Below are 13,203 nucleotides of genomic sequence, written 5' to 3'. Positions count from 1 at the left end.
TCGTTAAAGATGATTAGTGTTCCACACATTAAGAAAAACTATTTTTGTTTTGTAAGCTTGTCTTTGTCATTTAATTCATGGTATTCCTCCTTAGTTAAAAAAAAAAAAGTAGTATTTTGTTTGTGAATTTTTGACACCGCTTTTTGAAAAAATCAGTTTCTAAAAATCCAGAGAAAATATTTCCCTTCTCTTTAATCTCTTATATCAGAATCAGAAAGTATTACTGGATTTATTTAGTGAGATCTTGTTGCGTAGTAGTATTTCCTGTAGTATTTATTCATGTGAGTCTTACTAATTCAGATTCTTGCTCTAGGTTATAGTTTTTAAAATCCTTTGAAAATACTTGGTATGTTTTAAAGCCTGGGGTAGAAATTCTGTATTCCTGAGGATTTCTGTTTTCTTTACCTTTGAAGTCATCCGTCCTCGGTTCAGGATTTGGAGAGCTTGCACCATCAAAAATGGCAAACATCACCAGCTCCCAGATTTTGGACCAGTTGAAAACTCCGAGTTTGGGCCAGTTTACCACCACCCCAAGTTCACAGCAGAATAGTACGAGTCCCCCCACAACCACTTCTTCTTGGGACCTCAAGCCCTCAGCTACACAGTCCTCAGTCCTTAGCCATTTTGGTAAGTATACATTTTCTCTGGTGGTTTGCCCCTAGCGGGACTTGCAAGACATTAGCAGAGCATGTTAATTTGTGAACAGTAATGAGGAATTTGTCCAGAGATTTTTTTTTTAAGCAGAACATTGCAGAGTTTCTGAATTACACCGGTCAGCTTTGTATTGTATAAACAACTGCACTTATTGGTTGTTACTGTTGTAAGCAGTAGTACATACCTTTAAGAGATGTACAAAAGCATGGTAAAGGCATAAAGAAACAACACTTTGAGGAAATGTCTAGACAATTTCCTGAGCTGTATTAGAATAGGGTGGTGACAGAAGGTGGAATGTAGACATTTTAAATCACACCCCCTGCATTGCTTTCTTGTTCTAACGTTTGCATGTATCCACCATCATTTGGTCCAGCCTTACCATCTGTAGTTTAGAATTTAAAGACACCACATGTAAGTTGGGTTTTCTAAACTATACTTCCATAGACTTTGTGACATTAAACCACCATTTCCCACCAACACACGTCACATTGTATTAAGGAATTTCTTTGCTGAATGAAATGGCTTACTGTTACGGAAGTATCTGAAAGTGTTCCCAGGTTTGAAGTGATGTCTACCAAGAAAATTCATTAGAGACTCAATGCCCAAGATTTTTACTGAGGGGCTGGTTATGTAGGCACCCTCTGCCTACATAATGCTAATGTTTCACATTCCCAGAAGGAAAGCCAGTGTTCAACGTAAACCATGTTGTACAAACATTGAAGGCAGAGAGTCACTTTTACCACTTTAATCGGTTAGAGTGTTGGCATCTCTTTCCTAGAACATACCAGCCAAGAGCCAGTCTTGCAAGCCAGCATTTCTGATAGCAGCTGTAGGCTTTCTGTGTTAACTTCTCCCTGTACACTTACTGAGTGATTATGAGTTTTTAGATTTGAGCATACTATTTCTATATTCTTTACAAAGCCTGTCTTTTTCGTATCTGCCTCTAATATTAAATCAAAAAATAGATTAAGATGGAAATAGTAATATTAAGTCATAGGTTGGCAAACCTTCAATTGGATCTGCCACTTGTTTTGTAAACACAGTTTTATTGGAACACAGCCACAGCCATTTACGTATTGTCTATAACTACTTTTAGTCTTCAAAGGCAGATTTGAATGGTTTCTAACAGATGGCCTACAAAGCCTGAAATATTTACTGTCTGGCCCTTTGCAGAAAAAGATCTATAGAGGTAGCATTTGAAACCAGTGGTGGGAAGGTGTTTATTGCTATTGGATATCTGGCTAGAAAATTAAGTTGTATCCATAAAACCAACTCTACACTGGAGTGCCAAATGGGTCAAATACTTCGACATAAATAGTGAATCTAGAACAATAATAGAGAAAAACGCAGTAAGATTTTGATATATACTCTGTGTGAGGTAGACCTTTCTAGATATGACAGGAAACACCATAACCAAATCAAAAGAGACAAACTAAAAAAATCCTTGAAAATCATACCACAGACAGAGGGCTAACTTCCTTATTATAAAAAGAGTAATCAAAGGAGACCAACAACAAAGTAGAAAAATGGTCGAAGAGGTATGGTCATGTTGAGTTCATCAGCAAAGGATACTTAGTTATACAAATGATGCTTAACTGAACCTAGATCATTTTTTTAAACCATTTTCCACCAATTAAACTAGGAAGAATAAAAGCTTGGTATTACAATATGTTAAAAAGCATTTGTTGGGCAGCTGGATAGCTCAGTTGGTTAGAGCGCGAGCTCTCAACGACAAGGTTGCCGGTTCAACTCTCACATGGGATGGTGGGCTCGGCTACCCCCTCCCCACAACTAGATTGAAAAATCGGCAACTAGACTTGGAGCTGAGCTGCGCTCTCCAAACTAAGATCGAAAGGACAACAACTTCACTTGGAGCTGATAGGTCCTGGTAAAAGACATGCTGTTCCCCAATAAAGTCCTGTTCCCCTTCCCAATAAAATATTTAAAAAAAAATTTGTTGTCTGTGGATAGGAATTTTGAAGTGTGCAAAATTTAAAATATAGTTATTCTTTGAATGAACAGCTGATTCTGCAGGTATACTACATTTAAGCAAAATGTGTTACATAAAGATAGTCATTGCAGCATTGTTTTTCACAGCAAGAGGTTGGATGGAAGACCTGAAAGTCCATTAATTTAGTAGTAATTTTAAAAAAAGATACCTATGTACACTGGATTACTATGTGACCATAAAAATGAAATAGCTCTTCACACATTAATGTGGAACAGTTTCTGAAACCTAAATGGCTTGTAAGGAAGCACAATTTTATATATATATAAAATATATAATATATAATATATATATAGTGTGTGTATCCGTATGTATCGTATCTGGAGATACAAGAAACTGGGTATAGTGTTTGTGAAGTGAATCTGGGGACGAGGTGGAAGGGTGATTGGTAGTCATCATACACATTTTTGTACTTTTGGATTTTGTGGTATTACATGTTACTTAGTGAAAAAATTAATAAAATAATTTTTGAAAGTAGTAGACAATCCATAAAGCAACAAAAATATACTTCTCTGTTAGCTAAAGGCCAGCTGTGTATAGCAACTCCATGCTATGCTTACCCACTCCCTACCCACGTGCTTTAGAAGAAACTGAATCTTCTCTCTGCTTAAAAAATTTGCTACAAACCCATTCAGGAATCCTTGTTCATTTATCATTTACTGTACATTATGGGAGGGGCACTTAGGGGATTCAGCCAAGAGATGGTTGGGAGAAACTGCTGGTGACTGTAACTCCTCACTACGAGGCATAGTGGAAGGGGGAGTTCTAACCTGTGTGACGAAATAATTGATTGTTGTTTTTTTACCCCCTCTTTACGTATTTCATAGACTTTAAATCTCAGCCTGAACCGTCCCCAGTTCTTAGCCAGTTGAGCCAGCGACAGCAGCACCAGACCCAGGCGGTCCCTGTTCTTCCTCCGGGGTTGGAGTCCTTCCCTCCCCAGGGGAAACTCCGAGAGTCAGCACGCAGGGACAGCACCTCCACCGTGAACAAAGTCCTGCAGCTTCCCAGCCTGACTGTTGAAAACATCCCTGTGTCTGCCCCCCAGCCACAGCCCAAACACATCAAACTCCCCAAGCGGCGGATACCTCCAGCTTCTAAGGTGGGTATTCCATCGGGAAGTTACAGTCCCAAAGGTGGATGTGTTTGAACATTTAGCTCAAGTGTTGGATTAGCAAGTCTGAGAAACTGTGAATAGCTTATTGCTTTATGAGGAATCGGCTGTTTCCGAGCGCCTGGGCTAGTATCAGAAGGAATGGGTTTATGCTGAGAGAACAGAGACTGTTAATTCAAACCACAGGATCTGGCTCAAAGAATCGGGTGGTCTTTAGTCTTTAGCTGTGTCCCCTAGATAGAGGATGAGTGGGTCTTTGACCAGGTAATGCTTTCATCAGAGGCCCACTCGCCTCCTTCACTTATCCAGAACCACAGTGCCCCTCTCCCATGTTGCTCTGAGAAGCAGGTAGTAGCACTGACCATTCTCCTGTTCGCTTTTAATTTTTCTTTGCTCTTTTCTCTATTTCAAAAAACCCTCTTCCTTTTCCCTTCATGTTCCTCAGGTCTGCCAGCAATGCCCTGGGAACCCAGTGCCATTTGGCTCTGGGACTTGGAATCCCTGACATGGCGGCTTTGCTTTTTCAGATCCCAGCTTCTGCAGTGGAAATGCCTGGTTCAGCAGATGTCACAGGATTAAATGTTCAGTTTGGCGCCTTGGAATTTGGATCAGAATCTTCTCTCTCTGAATTTGGATCAGCTACAAGCAGTGAAAATAGTAACCAGATTCCCATCAGCTTGTATTCTAAGTCTTTAAGGTACACAGCTTCCCACTTCTCTAGTTTTGACTGAATGAAGTCTTTTGTTTGCAAGGTAAAACAAAATAAAGCCTAAGAAATCACTGGGTGGAGACAGTACTCCCTGTGGTAATAGGTTTGTGCAGCCATCCCCAGTATCTAATTCGAGAACTTTTCTTCCATTGCTCTATAAAGAAACCCTGTGCCTATTAGCAGTCACTCCCAATGTCCTACTGCCTTCATCCCCAACAGCTAATAATCTGTCTCTGGATTTGCTGCTTCTGGACATTTCATAAAACTAGAAGCATACAATTTATTGCCTTTTGTGTCTGCCTTCTTTCACTTGACATAGTGTTTTCAAGGTTCATCTATGTTGTAGCATGTTTGCATTTTGTTTGAAATAATATTTTATTATGCAGAATACCACATTTTGTTTATTCATTCGTGAGTTGATGGACATTTGGATTGCTCCTACTTTTTGGCTATTATGAATCATGCTGCTATGAACATTCAGTTACAGATTTTGTGTGCTTTTGGTTCCTATGAATTGCTGGGTCATATGGTAACTTTTACATTTAACCATTTGAGGAAGCATCAAACTTTTTCCACAGTGGCTGCAGCATTTTACATTTTATGAGTAATCTCTGAGGGATGCAATTTCTTCATATCTTGCCAACACTTACTTTCCTTCAGTGGAATATTTTATAGAGAATCCCAGATTTTAGATTTTATTTTATTAGTTAATTTTCCACTTTCCAGAGTCCAAAGTCCTGATATTTGTTTGGGTTCCCTTTCTAAAGATGATCTCAGACATCTGGATTCCTAAAAGATTCTTAAAGCTGTCTCTCTGCCTATCAATTAAATTAGGTGGGTCTAGCTTTTTTCTTTTTGCGGGGGGGGGGGGTGGTTACTTTGAACCTTCAGTGCATTGTTAATGCATTTAAAGAATGCAGTAGTATGAATTTATAGTTATAGACATGCTTATTTAGTTTAGAATATGACAAAGTGATGAAATAGGTCTCCTTCATGAAGCCATGTAAAAGTGATGCAAATTTATGTCTAATACAAAATTATGTTTAATTTTATTCTTTGTAGTGATTCTTTGAATACCTCTCTGCCAAGGACCAGTGCAGTACAGAACTCCACCTATACAACTACAGTCGTTACCTCCTCCAGTCTGACCAGCTCATCCCTGAGCTCCACCAGTCCAGTAACAACGCCTTCCTCCTATGACCAGAGCTCTGTGCATAACAGGATTGCATACCAAAGCTCTGTGAGTCCATCAGAGGCAGCTCCAGGAACTGTCGTGGTGAGTGGGCTTTCAGCTTGTTTCTTATCCTGTTTGGAGCTCAGTGTGTAGTGGGGAAAATTAAGATTTTTGGGTGAGACTTTTCTTTTAGAGGTTGGCTATGCTTTTGTTGAATTTGCTAATAATGAACATCTTGTTTGAGACCTGCATTTCATGCACTGTACACAGACGTGTGTGACTGGCTTCAGAAGTTTGGTATGAGGACACACCCCAAATTGTTCATAGTGGTTTGGATAGGGTAGGAGGAGACTATAATCTTTTCTGTAATATTTTAGTTTCCTCTAAGGCAAAGATGTTTAAGCATTACTAATAAGAGCTACTTTAAAAAGTGGATGGGAATATAAAAATATTAAAAACAGTTGAATTGGCCTAGCAGAAATTTGGGTATATTTTCTAAATTTCCTTCTAAGCAGGAGATATTTGCACATCTCTAGAGTATTTTTAAAAAATCTCCCTTTTTCATATTTTATGTTAGAGGTTTCCCTCAAATGTCTGGTGATTCCAGGCTGCCTACATGACATTAAAAGGTTAACTGAGGACTTTGGCTTGGGGTGGGCAGTGTAGGTTGTTGAATGTGTGCTTTGATGGGGACAGCATGGGTGGGTCATTTCTTTGAGGGTGGGAAACTCCTTTGTCAGCTCCGTTGGGCCCTTTGGGCTGAGCTTGCTTGGGTTCTTCAGGGACTGTGCTTCCAGTCTCTTCCCTATGCCTGCCTGACAATGTCACAAAAACCTAGTGGAAAAAGAAGGGTGCCCTTGGAATGTTTGTTTTGTTTACATTGACATGATTCATCTCTTTTTACAGTACCCTGTCCATGTGTTACCTTCTTGGTAACGTTAGAGCCTTGGAAAAGGTGGGAGGGGGCTGTGCAGACGGTGGGAGGGAGGCGATCTGGTTCTGTGCAGTCTTTCAACAAATCCCCCTACATTCAGCCCTTGCTCCACTACCGCTCCCAAAGTTAGATGGTATAGAGAAATACTGAGTTGCTTTGTTTTCTGGTTTTCCCTACTACTGGCTTAGGGTTTGGTTTTATGAGGGTATTAAATCAGTGACCATTTTTTTTACCTATATTTGTCTTTCTGGGTTTACATATTTTTTAAAAAACACGTATTCTTGATCTGTCATCTTTAGCCAGGAGCTTGTTTCTTGTGCTTTCCAATATGGTAACCACTAACCACATGTAGTAGTTTATTGAAATTAAATAATTACAAGTTTAGTTCCTCAGACACACTAAACATATTTTAATGCTCAGTATCCAGATATAGTTAGTGACTACAATATAGCACCGTGCACATACGGAATATTTCCATTTTTGCAGAATTGTCCCTTGGACAGTGCTGTTCTATGCAGTTTCTAAAACATCAGCCAGACTGCGTGCTATCCAAGCTTAAATCTTGGTCATCTCCTCGGCATCTCAATTCCAGCTCTCACTTGATGTCTTGTTTTGCTTCCACATAAGAGTCACTGCCTCATTCCTTGCTTGGCTGGCTGGACTAAAACCCCTGTAGATTTCTGATCTTTCCTGACCATTTGATACTTTTGTTGCCACCATTTCTTTTGCCTTGAATTTCTTCACCACAAATAATGTGGCTCCTCTGTTGTGTTAGTTTGTCTATTGTTTATGTTTTTTAAAGGATTTTCAAGGTGGAATGAAATATTCCTCAGGTCTGATGGCTGCTGTTTCCCGTTCCTTTTTTCTATTCTGTTTGGTGCAGTTTTGAGTAGACTTCTTTGTATGTCAGGGTTTGTGTTGTTTAGGGTGCATATGCTCGATGTCGCATGTATATATGTTCAGTGAGTAGTGACCCTCATTTAGAGAGGCCGAAAAGGAGAACTTTGATTGCTTTCCACGCATCTTTATATATTGGTGAGGTTGCTGTTTTCCCTTTCCCTGACTTTAACCTTTTAACTTATGTTTTGTTTTCCCCTAGCAGTTCTGTTTTATTGTTCACATTTCTTATAAATAATCTCAAATTGTTTTAAGAATAAAACATGTTGTAAATTATATTTCATGTAGAAATTGTACTGGATTTGGGTTAATGTAGAGGTAATGGCTGTAAGGTTTGTCATTTCCTTTAGTCATGTTGACATTTGTAAGAAGGAAATGTCAGTTCTCTTTCTCCCACCTGGGGATGGTGTCTGACCCTTGTAGGCTCCATTATCAATCCCTCTAGGCCATGTCTCTCCTGCTCAGTCTGTGGAAGTAAAAGTTTGCCTTTGAGTTGGTTCTAGTGAAATACCTTATGGTTAACTTAAATCAGTTGTTCGTGTTCTGCTCTTTTTGGGACTGCCACCATGTCCCAAACCACTGTTTCTCCACCCACTTCAGAAAAGCCATGTTTCATAGTAACATCCCTTTTTGTCTGAGAACCATTTTGCTGTTAATATAAAATGTATTCCTTATAGGAAAGTTATCTTTGTTATAATTTGGAAACTTTTTCTTTCCTGCATAAGTGGTTTTTAGGAGACAGAACATACGTAAGACAAGAAAGGTTTCTGGTGCGCTCAGTGTAACGAGAGTTCCTCAGTTCTTTGTATTGCTTAATAATTTTTAGGACTGTTCCGTTGCTTCCTGTGATTTGGGTCTTAGGTTGTGTCTTTGTTACTTCCCTAAATACCCACTCTGATTTTCAAAAATGTCAACTCCTTGAATTTATTAAGAATTTGTCGTATTGCTTCTACTTTAATGAAAAGACAAAATAAAACATGCCACTGTTCCCTGATTAATTTGATTTCATATGTTTTTGGATAAATCCTAATAGAAAGTCATCTGAGTTATTTGATTTTTGTGGGTTTACTTACTTTCTTTTCTCTTCCTTATAGAATGGACATGGTGGTGTTCGAAGTCAGCAGACAATAGACAGTAAGTGTATAAGATAATTTTGTTATGGTTGGTAGAAATAAGAAAACAAAACAAAACATAAGTAGCCGGATAGGTCAGTTGGTTAGAGCGTGTTTCTACTAACACCAAGGTTGCCGGTTCACTCCCTCCATGGGCCACTGAGCTGCACCCTCCTTAAAAATAAAAACAAAAGCATAACTAAGTGTGATGGGGGGAAAAATAAGTTGAGGACTAATTCTGCAAACGTAGTCTTTTTTTCCTGCTAGCTTCTTCTGATCTATTGTTGGCACCCTTTCTGTGGCAGGGTTTAGAAGTTCAACTAGAGATTCCCACGTGACTAAGTTGTAGCTGGTGGTATTATTAGAAATATCATAGCTACTGAAAGAAGGAGGTGATACAGTCTCACATTCTGCCCTAGCTAGACTACACCCAGAGTGTAGTATTGATTTAAAAGATGCTTTGCTCAGAGGTGCAGGTTCTAAGATGGTCAGAGGGCTCTTGCTCCAATAATGGGAAGGACTTTTAAGCGAAAATTGGTGTGCTAGTTCAGGAAGACATGCTTATTGCCTACAGGTTCTGATGAACTATTTCTAGGAAGAGGGATAAAGTGCTGCCCTCCCTGTTAGTTGTTCTTTCCTTCATTCTTGTCTACTTACCTGTGATTGTTTATGATGATTTTTGTTGATCATTCAGTGAGGCAAATGGATATTGGGTATGGAAGCCAGAAAAACTTTATTTACCATTCTTTCTGGAGTGTGGACATGGAATTTTACCAGACCAGGACTGGGCCTCACTTGGAATTGAGAGGACACATGTGATTTATCCAGAGTTGGTTTCGGTATAGTTGGGTTGCCAGAGCTGTTTGGATATATGTTGGTAGCTGAGAATGTTGGATGTCAGAGGAGGTTCTTATTCCACAAACTGTGGTGGCAAGTTTCTTCTGTCCTGACACGGGGTTAAGAACTCATAGAGGTGTACTAGATTATTTGGAGATTTTAAATGAGAGAAGGAGACATGAATGTCTGGAAAACATAGAGATTTTAAATGAGAGAAGGAGACATGAATGTCTGGAAAACATAGTGTGCATTTTAGATAGGTTTTTATCTCCCATGCTCTCTTCTCCACCTATTCTCTCTTTTCACCCACATACACTTGTTCTTTGAGAAACTTTCTGTGGACCTGTTATCAGTGTGATCTAAGACCTAGGGAGGTGACTTTTGGGGTCTGAGTTTTGAGTCAGGGCATCGGTGGTGTCTTCATCTGATTTCTGTGAGAACGGATGTCGTGTTTGGAATAGACTGTCCGTAAAAAGCAGGCCTCAGGAGTGTAAAGACTACTGTGAGGATTGGCCGAGCTGTGTGTTGATCGCGTTGCTACCTGTACTTATGTTCGAATCGTCCTTTCTTTTAGAAACTAATGTGTTTTCCACTGGGCTCTCAGGGAGTGCTGCAGGAGGATGAAGGTTGCTTCTCCTTCCCAACTGGAAGACAATGATGCTTTATATTTCTAAGCACATATCTGAGTTGTATGTGTGGATGTTACTAAAACTGAGTCTTTTCTGCAGTTAGGATTGATCACACTCATGGTCTAAGAAGCTTAACGTGCTCTGAGGTTATTCTGTCCAAGCGCATGTGAAGGAACTAAATGCTCACTGTGCCTTTTTGAAAGTAGGTATTGGACAGCAGGTGTGTATTCTTTCTGCAGATTTTAGGCACATGTAACCCCAAGTGTATGTACCCTGGGCTCTCAGCCTCCACCTGCCCTAACCTGGCTGTGAGCTTGCACAAGATCAGCCTGATTTGATAGAAGCAAAGACCTCGCTAGCTCTGGGTGGTCGTGCCCACTAGATTTTCACTGGTCCTTGTTGTGCCTTTTGAGGAACTCTGCCTCACGTTATAATTATGTATATCAACCTTAGATCCTCTTGCTCTTTTTGGGTGCGGCCTAGGGTCCAGTTTCTTTAGTTGAGAGAAGTATGTCCACATCATAGGACAGTTTATGATTATAAAGATGTCATTTCCCACTCTTTGCCTGAGTCCTGTGTGTCTGACTATCACGTGGCCTTTTGATAATTGTATCTAACAGAGAGGAGCCTGTCTGGTGACTTGCTTGGGCATTTTCCATGGGGAATGTAACTTTATACATGTCTAAACCGAGCCTGACATGTCACAAGACATTGAGCATATTTCAGACATTCATGGTTGGTTCTGGAGCTAACAGATCTGTTTCTTTCAGCTACTTCCTCCGTTCCAGCTCCAGAGACAGCAGACCCTCCGTGTGCGCCCCCACCTGTGGGCCCCCTGCCCAGCACCACCTCCTGCGCTGCGCTTCTACCCTCCACATCCCAGCACACTGCCACTTTGCCCGCCTTGTCCCAGCCTGGTGACCTGTCCAGCAGTCCTCTCTCTCAGCTTAGCAGGTATTGGGAAAATACAGGCCAGAATGAGAGGCACACTGGGGCACCGAGTCCTGCAGCCCTTATAGAAGGCTCTCCCCATGAACAAAACGCACTTGTTGCCCTAGTGTGAAGACCTGGCCTTTTGCAGTAATGCTCAGGAGTAGATTTGGGCTGGATTGGGTCACAAAAAAACCAGAGATGAAATCTTGCATGCTTGTAATGCCTCTGCTGTCACGGCCCCCGGGGATGGGGTGGAGCCAAGGGGTTGCTGCTACTCTTCCTTGACCCTCAGGAGGGTGCCCCTAGCTGATGCTCTCCTCCCATCTCTGGGCTTTGGCCTCTCGTGCAGAGTGAGAATGCTGTTGGGTTTCTGAGCAGATCTCTGATTTGCACTTGTCATGGCTTCAAAAATGAAGTTATTAGAACAGGGTGTAGGAGAATGGGTTTTGTTTGGTTCTGACTCTGTATGTTTTGAGCAGAGTTCCCCTCTTGCCCCCTTTAGCCAGGAGCAAAAGCATCTGGTTTGAATTCTGAATTTGATGGGAATTCTGGCTCCGACTTTGGAAGGTGGGGTTGAACGTAGGAATTTTCTCCCTTCACTCACAGATTTAATGGGGTCTCCAAGGCTGGCGATGTTCTTGTCCCAGTCCTGTTCTTTTTCCAGTCTAAAGAGCAAATGGTCATAGCTGGCTCTGGAGGTTTCCCTAGCAAGTGACCCTTTATGTCATTCTAACCAGCAGAACATCTGGAGTGGGTTCCAAGGTGATGGGTGGCAAGCGTGCATTAGCCCACTTAGACTCGTAGGCCCCACTTCTGTGGAGTGACTTGGTGAGGTGGACACACATGGTGCTCTTGTTTGTTCTGTCTTCTAGTTCACTCTCCAGCCATCAGAGCAGCCTCTCCTCTGCGCATGCAGCCCTGGCCTCCAGCACGTCACACACAGTAAGTGTTCTCTGGGCTCCCGTTCCACCCTGCTCAGCCAGCTCGAGGCTTAGTCACCCGCTGGCCGGCCTTCGTTCGTGGGTTTTAAATGTCTGAGATAATCGCGAATTGCTTGTCTGTACTGTCTCCATTTAAGTACGTGGTTTGAACTGTTGATTTCCTAGGTACCATGGAAGACATCTTGCTTCCTAATTAAGTTCATGCCTCTGGGAACGAATCTCCAGACCTGATGTACGATGGGCAAGGCTGTCAGGTGGTGAATTTGCTCCCTAGAGTTCACTGAGCCCCACTGTTCGTTATAGGAGACCTTTCTGTCTAGCAGGGGTGATTTATTTTCTGGGACATGTTATGTTAAGGTATTTGCAAACATTTTAGAGGAAAGTGGACTCATAGCCCACTTCAGCTTGGACTCCACTAAAAAGACAACTTTAATCAAGAGCATTTTTCCTGGATAATCCTCTGTTCCTTAGTGACGGCCATTGTAGATAAAATGCGTGAAGGGAAAAGGGAGAGTTTATGTGAGAATATTCCTCCTTTGCCGCGTATACACGCGTATCTCTCTGAGACACACAGCCCTGCTCTTACCCCCAGTCAGTGTGACTGCATCCAGTTCGTTGGTGGCCCTGGGGACTCTCCTAGTCGTAGCAGTAGGTGTTCTGTCCACTTTTACCTCGGGCCATCTCAGGCTACCTGCCCCATCTCAGAGGGAGAGGCTGGGAAGGCTGACACTGAAGAAGGAAGTCAGAGTGTGGAGAGGCAATCATGGAAGCACGAGTGGGTGCCAGCTGCAAGTCCTGATGGCAGAGAGGAAGTAGATGTTCAAGTGTGGCTTCCGAAGGTGTGACGTTGGGAGCATGGTCTTAGTGCCAGGTGTCGGTGTGGATCGTGGTGGGTTGAGGAATGAAGGATTCTGAAATGGCAACGAGGCAGGGTCGTGGTAGGATACTTAACTAACAGCTAGGAGAGACGTGAGCATAAGGATTGGTGGAGAGAAAGGTGCCTGAAAAGAACAAAATGTCCTCGTGGAGACAGGAGGCTCCTGGCAAGGCTGAAGTGGGTGGGTCCCCAAGCAGAGAGAGAGTTTTGGGTACAAATGAATGGCGGAGTCAGGAAATTGGGGAAATTTGTCTCCTCTGAAGAAGAGAGTTTTGAATGGCAGAGTCAGGAAATTGGGGAAATTTGTCTCCTCTGAAGAAGAGATCAAGTCGTTTGCTGTAGAATCGGGTGATGGAAAAGGGTTCAGTTTTCACTTCTATTCTT

General features: G+C 41.7%; 1 protein-coding gene across 7 annotated transcripts in view; it reads left to right on the top strand.

Annotated features, from left to right (window-relative positions):
* UBAP2 (ubiquitin associated protein 2) overlaps positions 1 to 13,203 on the top strand; it is a 102,838-nt gene that overhangs the window by 80,880 nt on the left and 8,755 nt on the right. For all 7 annotated transcript variants that reach the window (XM_081065430.1, XM_081065429.1, XM_081065428.1 and 4 more), the window contains 7 exons: positions 414 to 627; positions 3,490 to 3,764; positions 4,304 to 4,473; positions 5,548 to 5,761; positions 8,585 to 8,624; positions 10,839 to 11,022; positions 11,874 to 11,943. In XM_081065430.1, the coding sequence (XP_080921556.1) occupies positions 414 to 627; positions 3,490 to 3,764; positions 4,304 to 4,473; positions 5,548 to 5,761; positions 8,585 to 8,624; positions 10,839 to 11,022; positions 11,874 to 11,943 (1,167 nt within the window). The remainder of the gene's footprint in view (positions 1 to 413; positions 628 to 3,489; positions 3,765 to 4,303; positions 4,474 to 5,547; positions 5,762 to 8,584; positions 8,625 to 10,838; positions 11,023 to 11,873; positions 11,944 to 13,203) is intronic.

The sequence above is a fragment of the Rhinolophus hipposideros genome (genome assembly GCF_964194185.1).
Source record: "Rhinolophus hipposideros genome assembly, chromosome: 11".
NCBI lineage: Eukaryota > Metazoa > Chordata > Mammalia > Chiroptera > Rhinolophidae > Rhinolophus > Rhinolophus hipposideros.
Note: the sequence above shows the minus strand (reverse complement) of the source record. Positions and strands in the feature narration are given on the sequence as shown.